We start from the raw sequence: 14,699 nt of genomic DNA, 5'->3' as shown, positions 1-14,699 counted from the left end.
TCAGAAGCATATTTTTCTAGCAGATCCTTTAACACAGAAGGAGATGGTTTGATTAGGTGAGCAGAGTAGCTGATTTTTGCCCTTAGAAGCTTGAACATTTACATCTGGAGATAAGCTGTCGCCACCCCAAGAGTGATCCATTTTGAAACACAAAATGAAGATGCCTATATGTGGAAAACTGGAATCTGGCTTAGCAAGTCTATAGAGAAACTGAGAGTGGAAAGCCAAGCACTGCATCTCTTGGCTTGGCTATAAAAACAAAGTCAATAAGACAACCAGGAGATTATGAGTCCTTGCATCATGTAAGAGCCAAGATCAATGAGCATGAGAGACAGGCCTTTGAGCATTGGAATTAGCCAGGGTTTTCAAGGTTGCCAGCCTCCCTGCACAAGCAGGAGAAGCAAAAGGTTCAGGAGGGTTTGAGATGCAAGGATTTCTTGCCATTGGAAAGGGTAGAGAGGTCTGGAAAGCTGCACATGACAACCTCTGAAAGTCCTCAGGTCCCTGAGGCAGTTCTAGCGTTGGGCTCCCAGATGCTCAAAGTCCAGTCTGGTGTCATCATGACACAGTGCTTGCCAGGAGGCTGGGAGGCTAACAGCCTTGCATTACATCTTCTGCTTTTGGGAGATTGGCATTTTCTCATGAAATTAATTCATCGTAAAATTTTCGTCCAGCTTTGTGATACCTCTGGTGGTATTTCACTGAATATCTGTTCTAACTTGCACAAATAAATGTGGGTGAAAATTCACCCAAACAGCGATGAGGACAATTCTAAGGGGGCGGATGTTACAACAGGGAAAGTGTAAGAGGACGCAAACTTAGATGTGATGGTTTCAAATATATCAATGATTTGTGAACAGGGGACTGAAGGAGTTGTAAACTCACTCTCTGCAATCTATCCTATCCTTGGCCTAACATATTTACACCTTTTCTATTTGCTCACCCTGTCTGCATGTTGCATTGCTTTCTGTCAGTCACCAGCAGCTTTTGTTCCTTAGGAGGTTTCTGTTTGCAATCTCTGTGCTGTCTGAATTGACAGAAATCATGGTTCATCACGCTAAAATATTGCTTTCATTGCAGTAGGGATGTGGAAAGCCCCATACTTCCTTTGGTGCTGCAAGTTAAGATTCACAATAATCATGTGGGCTGATTGCCTGTGTTGTACCACATGTGACTCATGGATGGGAATTTTCTATCAGATGTGTAGGAGGGATGCAAACCAGGAACTTTTACTCTTCTCTCATACATTAAATTTCACAATATTAGAAAACCATTCCTTTTACAGGAATAACCACATTAGACCTACTTGTTGATTTGAAAATAAAATGAGAAATGTATTAAGGAATTTTTTTTGGCCATGTAGTAGCTGAGAAGAAGGGAAGTAGCCTTGCTAGAAGTTAACTTCTGAAACACTAGACCTTCCAATGAGGAACTGGCTCTTATCTTCTAAAGATGATATGAACAGGAATTAAAACAGCATAACTCTAAAAGAAAGATCACTACATGGGGGTTTTTTTGCACAAAATATTTAGCATGGTTACTATAAAGTTGCTAGAAAACAAGTTGGAAAGCTACACTTTAAAGACTAGATGGTTGCTATTATTATTATTATTATTATTATTATTATTATTATTATTATTATTATTATTATTATATTTATTACAATAATGATGAAGAACTATAGCAATAGTAACAGTAAATGTAACTATATTGATTTTAAAAACCTTTCACCTTCCCTCTAGTTATGTGAGAAAGGCTTAGAAGTATGCACTGTTTATAATGTAATTGTGCATTTCCATTACTTGCCATGTTATAAGTAGAATTTGAGTTTGAACCTATTATTTTAAAAAGAAATGTTTTAAAGTAATTAAAAACTTGTTTGAAAACTGTTCAGTCTAAGTTACTAAATGCCATAGACTCCCAATATTATTCTTACTACTTTTGTTTGGAAAGATGATAGATTTGGAAAATAACAGTAGGAAATGCCCATTCATGCATACACATGTTTGTTTGTGTGTTTTTAAGCATGTCATACACAGACTTGCATTGGAACACAAACAAGAATGCCCAGTAGATGTTCTGGAATCCTGCCTTGTGCAGCAAACAGTTGTTGTACTGTAAATTCAGACAGTTCACCTCTAGAGGCTCCTGCCCAGTGTTCATCTACCTAGCGATCACATATCTGTACAGAAAATAACTTTCAACACTTTTATCTTCAAAGGTCTGCACAAACACAAGCTCTCACAACCATTTACTCCTGTGGAGCTGGAGTTTATAACAAAGCCAGCAGCTAAGGCTGTCTGGACATTTTTATTAAAGGATTTTTTAGCTGGCTACAAAGATTGTGACGTCTTGGTGCTAAAACTTTAGTCTGTGTCTGGACAAACTATTGCAATCTGGACAAACAATGCAACCATTGTGCATGATGCTCACAGAACAAACTTCTCTCTCACAAACATCTGTGTGTGGCTGAAGGCTGCTAAATTTCAAGGAAGGAAAGTAGTTTGGGTGTTAGTATTTGATAGAACTACATGGAAGGCCTTGAAAAAGACTGTTTTGGCTAAGCATGAAACAAGCCTTTGCAATAGTGAGATATGAGTCTTCCTGAGAAGAATGTTTGCCTCTTTGGGTCTTTGATGGCTTGTCAAAACACTAGCTGATGGCACAAAGGGAAGAATCTTGTATTAGCAGAGAATGACAGGAAGATAATCTAGTAAGTGTTTCAGACACTGGAATCTGGACTCTCCCCTTCCTCCCATACAAACAGAGAGGAAATTAAAAGGAGAAAGGTGATACCAAAAATATGAGAGCGTATTCCTCTGTGACACTCCCTTTGTTTCCTAATATGATCTCAACAGGAAGTTCTGCAGCAATAATTTTTCCAGTGATATTATTGATAAAAATTGGAGGTGCTGAAAGAATAAGAAAGAAATAAATTTTGACGTTTGAAGAAAGAAATGTTTCAGTAGAAATATGGAGTAGAGTAAGATAGTGAATAAAGCTCTTCTAGCTGGTCCTTTTTTTAAAAACTTCATCTCAGGCTGACATTACTTGAATTTCAAACATAGATATAGGAAAATGAATAAATATAATAGATGAAATAAAATCCCTAGAAGTCTTGTCAGGCATGACTGGGTGCAGAGATGAACTGAATTTTACTAGTAATATTTGACAAATTTCTAGTGTGTTATTTGGTTAAGAATTCCTTCTTGTGGAACAATTGATCAGCTACAGCAGCCTGTCAGGTGTCACACCAGGGACTGAGATCCTGGAACAATTTGTACGAATTTAATCACAGAACCATAGAATCACAGAATTGTAGAATCAGAAATGGTTTGGGTTGGAAGAGAACTTTAGAGTTCATCTAGTCTGATCCCATAGGCTCCCATGGTTATCTTTCACCAGAGCAGTTTGCTCAAAGCCCCATTTAAGCTGGCCTTGAACAAGGCAAGGGCAGCCACACCTTCTGTGGGCAGCCTTTTGCAATGTCTCACCACTGTTATTGTAAAAGAATTTCTTTCTTATGTCCAAACTAAATCTACCCTGGTTTTGTTTAAAACTTGTCCCCCTTTTACTATCATTACAGGCCTTGGTAAATGTCTCCATCTTTCCTATAAGGGTTTGTGTGTTGAAGGCTGCTATAAGGCCTCCTCAGAGCCTTCCCTTCTCTAGGATCAACAAGCCCAGTTCTCTCTGCTTTACTTTATAGAAGAGATGTTTCCCTCTGAAAACTTGCAGGACCCTTCTCTGGACCCTTTCTAACAGGTCTACATCTTTCTGACCCTGGGAACCCCAGAGCTGGATACAGTACAACAGAAAGGATTTTATGGGACCAGAGTCGAGGGGCAGAATCCCCTCACACAGACTGTAGCCACATTACTTTGGATGCAGCCCAGCATCTCATGTTGAATATTTAATCTGCTGGTGCCCCAAGTCCTTCTCTGCAGGGATGCTCTCAATCCATCAGCTCCCAGTCTCCACTGCTACCAGGGATTGCCCCAGCCCACATGCAGGACCTTGTACTTGGCTTTGTTGAACTTCAGGAGTTTTGCATGGGTCCTTTTCCCAAGTCTGCCAAGGTCCTTCTGGATGGCATGCTTTTCCTCCAGTCAATCAACTGCACCACTCAGCTTTGGTGTCATCTTCAAACTTGCTGAAGGTTCAATCCCATTGTCTATGTTGTTGATAAAGATATTAAATAGGATTGGTCCCAATACAGACCATAGAGGGAAAATAGAAGCTTACTACTGGATATAATTATTACAAATTGATTTTTTCAATGAGATAAACTCTATTTCATCACTTATTGCTTTCCTGTCTCTCTCACTTCCCTGATTCTCGTTTCTTGCCAAAGTGAGATGAGACCAGATCCCTCAGCTGTGGACCAGAAAAGACTGATTATGAGGCTGGTGGATAGATACATTTAGCTAGTATCTACCCAGGGAAATAGTTGTGTGGCCACGTTCCATGTTGGAGTGCTGAGACTCATTGTGCAGAGGGAATTGCATGTGGCATTTTTCATTATTTTAATAGCCTTGCATACTTCCTCATGGTGAAATTCAATCAGAAGTCAATTTCATACTCTGTCCCCTCTCTTGCCACAAATAAGCTTGAAAACAAAAAATTACCACTTTCAGTGACCATATTTTGATATTCCCTTATTTATGCTGTGTTACAATTTAATTTTCATGTTGATTAAGACTGACAGGAAATGGTGGAACAGGGAAATAATCATCTCCCTTATGTTTGCTGCTTCTTTTTCTGGAACAGGCATACATGGATTGGGAGACAGACTGCATTAAAACCAAACCATTTTTGATATGGTGCAAGCATGAGTCATAATATTTAATTTAAAATATTTTTGTTTGGTAGCTTGAACAAAACTACTGAAGAAAAGATCTCCTCTTGCTGCAGATGTCATCCTTTTAAATGGATGTAACCTCCCAAGTGCCCACAGGCGCTTCAATGTACCCAAATCTCCCCTTTCCCTGCACAGACTCTTACATGCTTCTGAATGGCTGCATAGCTGGCTAGTCAGTAATCCTGGGCAAGAATATCTTTGCTAGGAGAGGCAAATCCTCAAGAATGAACAAGTGCCAGCTAATTCCATGTGGCTGAGGTTGATACAGTTATGAAAAAAAAGCTTATTGAAAGGAAACAATCGTACAGTTCTCATTGATACAAGAAGGACTCTTTAAGAACCAATCTCTACTAGTAGCAGGAAGAAAGATGTCTGCCCCAGAATATTTAGAAAGATCAGCTGTCCTAAAGATTAACAGCTCTAATTTGTGCTTGGTCTTTGGGGCTTTTTGTTTCTGGTACTGAGATGTTAAGCAGTCTAGCAACAAAATAATGAAATATCTCTATTGAATAGCTGCACTGTGGTTGGTCTCAGCATAACTTAGCAACTAATGAGGGCCTTTAAAGTTCAGTACAGCCCTCAGCCTGTTACTAGAGGAAGAAATTTAAGACATTAGAAAGTCTATTTGCCTGGAAGCAGGACAGTATTGTGTGAGCAACTGCTTTCTCTCTCTCTCTTCATCCCTTCATTCTTTCTTTTTGTGTTTACCTATTTGTTCAGGCCAATACATTGGCCTGAGAGTAGCTGCCTGTCTGATAACTTATTCAACAGTTTTCTAAAAAAGAAGCTACCCATGACTCATTTCACACTGCCCAGGCCCTGTATACAAATAGCATGAAAACTCAATCATGTATGGAAACAGTTTTCTTTCCATTAAGGTAATTGGTATATCCTTTTCTAGTATTTGTCACAAGACTTGATTGTGTATTGCCAGGCAGCACTTAGGCTGGAGAGTGGAGCACCCTCCTGCAGCAGATAACACAGACCTGCTGTGACAGCACGGGCTTAGCACCAGATCTTGCTTGGAAGTGCACAGCTTTGCAATAAATGAGTGGCATTTGCCTTGCCCATGCCCATTGATTCTGAACAGTTTCAGGCCTAGAGGTCATCATTTTACCACCCTGTCTCACAAATATTTTTTTTTCCTCCCTGTTCCTTAACCTTTTAATTCAGTGTCAGTAAAGATTCTCAGTGATTACTGAAAATGAAGCAAAGCTGCTGTGTACAGACAAAGGATTGTCTGAGTACTTGTTTCTCAATTCCACAAAAAAGCTGAAGAAATAATAGCTTTCAGGCTACTGCAAACATTATAATTCACATCTTGCTCCAAGGTATATTTTCAATAAGTTAAATAGCCCTTGTCTTCTCAATCTTGTTTTTACTTTGATACCCAGAAGCAGATCCAGGTTTCTTGGAACACAAGCCCCTGCTCTTCCAGGCAATCATGTCATGTAATCCATTTCATACAATCTAACTCTTCTCAAAGCCAGGTGGGTTGATTTCCCCCATGCTGTTCTAGCTAACATCATTTTCCATACTGCTCTTTGCAGCTTCATTTGCCTCATGATGGTCAACAGATAGTGCTGGTTTATGGGTAGCTGGTGACTGTGCTGTACACCAAACCCACAGATTCTACTGCTAAGAATCTCACTTTTTTTACTAGGTAAGTCCCCTAAGTCATCCAGAATTTCGTACATAATATCAAAATTCTTTCTATATTTCCAGCACTTCTGAGGTTCACATTATTATGGAAATTTTTCTAGCCCATCACTTGTTTCCCTGACACCAACCAATCAAAAAGTGTATACAAAGTGTAATCATTAAAATGAAATATACAGCTCTCTTTTTCTTTAGGATTTTTCTTTTTTAAATGTAGGTGTGATCTTTGTTTAGCATGGACTGGAATAGACTTGTACTTGCATACTTTTAACTGGAACATAATAAAACGATGGTGAGAAACTAAACTCTTCCATCACATTGGATATGACTGACATTAAAAAGTATTTTAGATCAAAGTGTTATTTTTCTCCCTTAGGCTCATCTGCTTTTGGTGATCTGCTTTTTATTGTATAATATTTTCATTTTCTCTACTGACTGATATTTTTGTACTGCAGGAGCAGGTCCCCTATAATTGCTTTCTCCCACTGGTCTTGTTTAACATTGTAGAAAGGAAAAGTGGCTTTCTAGAGTGGACTTGCTGTCTTCAGTTGTTAGCTTCTACAAACAGCACTAGAAAGGATTTAAAGGTCTGGAAAGGATGGGGAGAGGAAAAGAAAAGAGGAAGCTTCAAGGGTTAATCAGCAAGTTTCCAAAAGATTCCTGAAGTTAGGGACTTGCAGACAGGTATAGACCACACAACTGTCCTTGGTAGTCTTCTGCAACTGGTGCTGAACCCTGAGGTTCTCCAGCTTGAATAGCATTTTCCTGAGAAATAGCCCAGTTGCAGAGTCCTAAGTAAATGTCAGGTTCTCCTTTTCTGTCTTCTCAGGGATTTCCCCTCCTGTTCCAAGTCTGAACTAAGATTATTTTATAATAGGCCCAAGAGACATGTTTGAATAATGAAGAATTTAAAAGCTGGGATTTTCCCTTTCACACCCTCAATAAAATTATAACATTGCCAATCTTGTTTTAACTGGTATGCAAGTTATGTCCAATTCAGAGAACTAATACATCTCAACACCACCCAAACCCAAGGAATATGCCTCTGAAATGAAGACCAGTACCTTCTTCCCTCAGCAACACCTATTTATCTTCAGCAAAAGATATCTGTGGGGGACTCTCCTGCTAGGGTCAATCCAGTTTATAACATGAAGAGCTTCACTGAATTAAGTCATATATCATGGCTTGGATTAGATTCATTTGAAGAAAGAACCTGAAACTTATCGTCTTTCTCTGATTTTATTTGACCTCATTTATCTGCGGGAAGAAACAGTGAAACACTGTATTGCAGCAGGACCAAAGTTTATCATCATATATCCATATTTTAGTCACATTGTTTAAAAACAGGTCTTAAATTCCATCACCAAACTCAAAGCAAATTACAGCATTTACAAAATAGGGTGGTTTAATCCAGAGGAGGAATGCATACATGGTCAAACTACATATCCTAAAGGAGTTATGGAGAAAGTGGGGTCACAGCTCTTTTCATTCCTCTAATGGAGTTTTGTAAATGACACAATATGTCATTTTCATGAACAATCTGCCATTACCAGAAGAGTGGAGCAGATTTCCATGCTTCCCCATCCCTGTGACTGGAGAGGACATCTCTATTGTCACATGAGGCTATGGCATGGTGGATGGGGAGCGAAGCACTGAGCAACAAAGCTGCTGTTCAGTGACAATGTTAGTGCCCTGCAGGCTCCTGCTGGGAGGGTTTCTAAGGGAGAAAGGTGGACACTAATGGGTCACCCCCTCACGTGCAGTAGGAGAGACCTTGCTGGGCTTGGAGTCTTGTGTACCTTGGATGCCCTTCTGACATGTCTTCATACAACTTCCCTTGCACACTACAAAAAGCTACCTAGTGGAGTGCAAAATCATCTTATTTGTGCCCTATGCTATCACAAAAATCCCAGCAGAACAGGAAAAGGCAAACAAGGAAATCCAGAATTGATTGCCTCCTCCAGCTCTGCTTCTAGAGCAAGAGCACTGTAGGCTGTGTCCCCCACATGCATGGCTTTCCTGCCTTCTCTGCAGAAGTGTCCTTGGGGAGTGCAGCATGGAGAACAGAGGCACCTGCTTCTATAGGATCCCTGTGTTAGGTAATGACACAAATATTTATTTCTGTAAGTGTAGCTGTAACTGAGACAGGATGTAGAACTTTTATCTGCATTAGTGGTGCATAACTAAGCCAGCAAATGCATCATAAGGCAAGCATAGGGTTGAGAAAATGAACCTATCTCAATATTTAATACAGGGCCTCCTTTTGTCTTTTCTGTGTATGCTGTTTATCAAGGTTCTTATATTGCCTACTGTGCTAAGCTGCAGTTCTCCATATTGATGGAGTAGGCCAACTCACCTAAGCATCACAGCTTCCCTGCAAGAGCCCATCAGGCTCATTGGTGTGTTTCACTGCCTTAGGGCTGAACTACACCAATCTTCCAATTTTATTAACTGCATTAGTTAATAAAATGTGTGGGCTCAAATTTAGGTGCTTATTCTAACTAACCTGCAGAGACAGCTTGGCTTGTATTTCAGTAGGTGGCCAGTCCAATGGGTCAAGGGAAGGAAAGGGCAGGTGAAAAGTACTGAGTCCAGTCTTACACAGAAGGTAGTGTCTAGTTTTTAGCAAAGACTTTAGAAGAATCCCCCATCTGACCTGAACTGAAAGTGATACTGTATTTGCAGCCACAGCTTTACTGTGACAGCAACAATCAAAGCACTGCCACATGCTCCTTCTATCTTAACCAAGATCAACTTTAAATTACTCAGTGTGACAGAAGGTACAAACTGTTACAGGCACAACTCTACGGAGTGATTTCACAGAACTTGCTAAGGGGTTCTGACTGCATTTTAACAGAGGGTTTTAACAGGATGCAGGATGTGGGTCTTTTCTCTGACAAGCCTATCTAGAGAAAAATAACCTTTCCTTACCCATAGTTTGTGCATATTTATACACAAACAAGCACCAGTGGAGGAAACCACACAGTGTTCTCAGTTTTACAGATCAGCTGTTTGACTTCATTGTGTGCCTATCTGCCCAGTAATCTGAGAGCACATAGCAACACAAGTGTTGCTGGGCCAAAAATAGTCCTGCCTTCAGCAAACTTTTCTCAGACTAACCCTGAGCAAAAGCATGTGTAGGAAATGGTGTCTGTCAGATAACAGCTGCTAATTATCAGAAAATGGGTGAATTAGGATGATGTACAATTAAGAAGTGAATTTCTTATGTGTCTATATTCTTTTTCCAGCATATGGTCTACAATAAAGGCTATTTAAAATTTTTAGTAGCACTTAAGGTGGTTAACAAAGTTTTTTATGACAGGAACTATCTTACAGTGAAAACCAAAATAACTTTCATTTTCTATTATCTATCAAATTTTTGCTTATAAGCTTTTCTGCTTATAAGCTTTTCTGCTTATAAAATTTCAAGGAAATGAAACATCATGAAAAATTTTGGTTTTGAGATTATAGCAACAGCAGCTCTAATCTGTATGAAGATGTTTTGAATAGAGTGCACAATACATTTTTCAGTGTTTCTATGTATACATATAATACACATTATAGAATCACAGGATGGTTTCGGTTGCAAGGGACCTAAACAATCATCTAGTTCTAATCCCCTGCTGTGGTCAGGGACACCTTCCACTAGACCACGTTGCTGAAATCCCCATCCAACAGTTCACATACTGCTACAGCTTTACCTCCTACTATATCCAAATGTAAAATACACAGCAAGTACCTATTGTGTATGTATAAATAAATGATTTTAATATTTCTCCTAAAGTTAATGCAAATTAGTATATACAAGAAGATTAATCACTTGTAATTTCTTATAAATTTACACCTTTCAGTACAAGTGATCTGCAAGATGTCAAGCTGAAACTCCCTCCTCTTAGTTCTCTGAAATTCATTTACCCTTCTGAAATACCCAGGGATTTTTTCTTTTTTGCAGGACTTCTGTGTAATTTATTATGCAAATTCTCCTAGGAAATTCCCTAGGAGAAGAAAGCTTTTGAAAGGGACAGAGTTCTTCAAAATGTGGAACTGTGAATGGAAATTTAGGAAAGAGGCTTGAAAGTTCAGTATTCAAGGCATTTAAAATTGCACCCCACCCATAGTACTCTCTAAGACTATCAGAAACAAGATACAGATTAATTTACTTGTTAAATTTCCTTCTCATTCTACCTGTAATACATAGAAATAAATATACAAATATATATGAAAGTGAATTTAAATATCAGTTCAATATAGTTTGCCTTTCTTAAATTGTGGACACAACTGGGACAGAGCCTTGGGTTAGTGAATAGAGGTGAAACAGTGAGCAGATTCACATTTATCTGCTTCTTGGAAACAAACTATTCTTACAAACAACTAAGAGGTGGAGGTGGTTTTTAAACATTTTTTTTTCTGCTTACACGTCCAAGTTTGAATGCAGACATCAATGCTAAAAAAAAAAACCCCAAACTCAAAAGACCAGAAAAAAGCATTATATTTGGATAGATTGACAATGGTTTTGAAATTTCATTGGGAATGTTTTATTTCACAGCACATCACTTTGGAGGATATTTCAAGAGGGATAGAAGAGCCTTTCAAGGGGACACCTTTATAATGCTAGAGATGGGGAGCAGATGCAGAAAGTACTTTGACTGAAAAAGATGTTTGGAAAGAAAAAAAAAAAATTCTTTCAGGAAATAATATATGAATCAGAAAAAGTGGGAGTTAATAATACAGAGAACACTACAATAATAGAAGGCAGAGGGAAACTGTTGCATACAATGGCAAATTCCAAATGATGGGTTTACAAAAGAGTGTTGCATGTTCACAGCTGCTATAGCCCTACTGAATTTCTAAGCTGCTCTGGTTTGTATTTTAATAATTATTTCAGTTATTTCAGTAAACATATATCACAGCAGTCTGAGATTTAAATCTGGGGGCACCAGAAAAACTGATTTACAGTATTCTGCAGAAGGGTAGCAAAATGGGTCTGGTGCCTCAGTCAGGTCTTTTCTGTCCGTCTCTCTGTCCATCAGCCATTAGCAAACACCTAAAGAATTTTAGCACCATTATTTGAGAGTTCTCCAGGAGTCCCTGTTTTCCTCCTTCTGTAGGCTACCCTACAAGCATGTTTTTGTTTGTTTGGTTTTGTTTGGGTTGGTTTTTTTCACAATTTCAGAGATCTTTTGTAGTTCAGGAGAAAACTATTGATGCCAAAGTACCCAAATTGTTTCCCACACACGGGTTAGCACTCTGATTGTTATTTTTTGATGCATTTTAAACCAATATTTTGAGAATGAAAATTTCAAATTCTAGCTGAATGCTATGTTTACTAAAAAAATACATTCCACTTTCAATTTATTACACTATCCAAAGGCATATTTACCTAGATGTATGTTTAACAAGCTTCCATCCTGACATTTCCTGGCTCCTGGTTTTCTCTATATAACAAATACATGCTTTGAGCTCCATTGTAACTGGTGTTCCAGGGTACAGACTTCAGTTTTACATTGATATTACAACTTCTTAAAACCTCCTTGGTCAGAAAACATTAAATGATCACTTCTATCATCCTCATATATTCACAGATGTTTTAAAGCAAAATAATATTTCTGATATTAACCTAATGAGCTTATCCAATTTGTTACAGCTAGGAGCTCTCAAGAAGTGAGAGGTTATAGATTATTTTCTTAGCGGTTAATTTTGCAGAAAAAAAAGATGATTTTTGGTCTGTTTTAAGCTGTGCATCCTACTTACCATTTTTCTATTCCAGGAATGATAAAGAAAGATCTCAGAAAATATTACCTGCAAAGTTAGCAGGAAGAGATTCCGACTGAGCCACTAAAGCCACTGCTGAAAAGGGAGGCTGAATAGGTGCTTGTAAGGCCTGTGTTTCTGTGGAGCTGACAGATTCAGGGAACTAAAAAAGGAGTATGAAAATATTAATTTGTAGATTATGGACAGTATTAAAGCTGAAAATCTGTGCCAGGTGAAGCATGCTTGCAATAATATATTGCTGAATAGTATTCTGGTCGGCTTGTGGTCAACTATATATTGCACAAAGGAAAGTATATTTCAGTTAAGAAATTGCTTTTTATCTGGAATTGTTTTAAAAACATTTCAAGTCCAAGACCAGCACTCTCTTGTAACTAATCTGTACAGAGCTGGTGATGTGTAGACAGTCTTGTGGTACATAAATAGGATGCCAAGGGGAGAAGCCTAGGAAATAGAAGTATTTGTCCTGTGGGTCAATTATTAGAAAGGGAAGAAAAAGAAGCCATGAAGTCCCAGGGAAAGAAGGCTGGTGAGTTGCTTACACAATAAGAGAAAACTGAATGTAAAATATTGAAGAACTGACAATTCCCTCCCTCTATTTCTGTAGACAGGGAGAAGATGGCAACAGCTAAAAAATTGATACCTACAACAATTTAATGAAATATGTGGCAGTGTTGGTGTAGCACTTTGACAAAAATATCTCAAGTGTCTTGCATATCTTTCATGAATAAGCTTGCTCTCTCACATTCTGTTCTTAAAAAGCTTTCTTGTTGATTTTCATTGTGGAATTGGAAGCGCAGTGGTTTTCTCAGGCATGTCTCTTGAATGTAGGTCAGCCATTTAGTGAACAGAAGTCAATACCACGTGGCTAAGAAACAATCATATGACTCCATTTAGCAGTAAGTGGTGACTCTTTTTGGACAGAGAATTTGATTTACTATTACAAATAGGGAACAACGTGATGGGTCCAGTGAGACCTACAGCTATGTGTACGGCATTCATCCAGCATCAGTATTCACAGCTGTGAGCACTGTACTTGATGGAGTCCTCTTCACACATAATGTTGGTCTCTTGGCAGTGAGAAGCACAACTTATTTTGAAAAAAAATTATTTCTGACAGAATGCAAACCTGAATAGTTGTTTTTTCTTCCAAAACTATTCTCAGCTGTACACATCTAACCTTCTTCATGATTTCTTTATATTTATTAATATTGTTCACCTTTGACAACCTGCTAGATACATTTTTGGATTAATATAATGATATGAGAACGTTTCTAAAATACTTTTCCAGATTTAAAGAAAAAAAATATTCATCCATTTATCTCCTCGTATTTTAACTCATTCATTAAAACTCAGCCAATGAAAACAACTATTTAATATAAATATGAAGGACCTAGCATTTTCCTGCAGTGCTGAGAATATTAATATAGTCTTTAAATGTTAATGTATCAGAAGTCATGGATATTGATGCTGAAGAGACATTCAGAGACCTATTTTAGCCTTATGAATGTGATTAGTCCCACAGAAGGCAGAAAACTGCTCACAAATGTAAGAGTAGAAGTCTTTTTCTTTAACAGAATAATATGGAAGTTATTGTGTTTACAGGCTGAGCCAGAGAAGAAGGGCTTTTGTTAAATAATTGTCTCCCTTTAGACTTTCAGAGACCTAGAAAGGTGTTTTTAATGCCCTGCACTGGTGTATCTAAAGGAATGACCCATACCAATTACTTTTGATGCTACAAGGCCTGAGGCCTCCTCTGTGCAGAGGACAAACAGAGCAGGCAGTCTGTGCCCTGAAGGTCTTACCAGATAAGTGTTTGCTGGAGCTGGTGAAATTCCCAGCACAGCTACAATAGGTTGGTTGTGCTGCTGTCCTTGGAGTGACTCAACTGGGTACATGACTGTCCTGTCTCAGAGGAGTGTTCGTCTGAGCCATGTTCCTCTGAGCCACGTTCCTCTGAGCCATGTTCCTCTACAGCCATGCTCCTCTGCGCCATGTTCCTCTGAGCCATGTTCCTCTGCGCCATGTTCCTCTACAGCCATGTTCCTCTGCGCCATGTTCCTCTGTGCCGTGCTCCTCTGCAGCCGTGTTCCTCTGCAGCCATGTTCCTCTACAGCCATGTTCCTCTGAGCCACGTTCCTCTGCGCCATGTTCCTCTACAGCCATGTTCCTCTGCGCCATGTTCCTCTGTGCCGTGCTCCTCTGCAGCCGTGTTCCTCTGCAGCCATGTTCCTCTACAGCCATGCTCCTCTGCGCCATGTTCCTCTGAGCCATGTTCCTCTGAGCCATGTTCCTCTGCAGCCATGCTCCTCTGCAGCCATGCTCCTCTGCAGCCGTGTTCCTCTACAGCCATGCTCCTCTGCAGCCATGTTCCTCTACAGCCATGTTCCTCTGCGCCATGTTCCTCTAC

At 39.1% G+C, this 14,699-nt stretch overlaps 2 protein-coding genes across 2 annotated transcripts in view; one reads left to right on the top strand and one right to left on the bottom strand.

Annotated features, from left to right (window-relative positions):
- PLEKHG7 (pleckstrin homology and RhoGEF domain containing G7) overlaps positions 1–14,315 on the bottom strand; it is a 115,495-nt gene extending 101,180 nt beyond the window's left edge. The window contains exon 1 of the mRNA XM_036401170.1: positions 14,186–14,315. Coding sequence (XP_036257063.1) covers positions 14,186–14,315 — 130 coding nt within the window. The remainder of the gene's footprint in view (positions 1–14,185) is intronic.
- Positions 1–14,699, top strand: part of EEA1 (early endosome antigen 1) — a 235,835-nt gene that overhangs the window by 169,954 nt on the left and 51,182 nt on the right. The gene's annotated exons all lie outside the window — the stretch shown is intronic.

Source organism: Molothrus ater, chromosome 5 (genome assembly GCF_012460135.2).
Source record: "Molothrus ater isolate BHLD 08-10-18 breed brown headed cowbird chromosome 5, BPBGC_Mater_1.1, whole genome shotgun sequence".
NCBI lineage: Eukaryota > Metazoa > Chordata > Aves > Passeriformes > Icteridae > Molothrus > Molothrus ater.
Note: the sequence above shows the minus strand (reverse complement) of the source record. Positions and strands in the feature narration are given on the sequence as shown.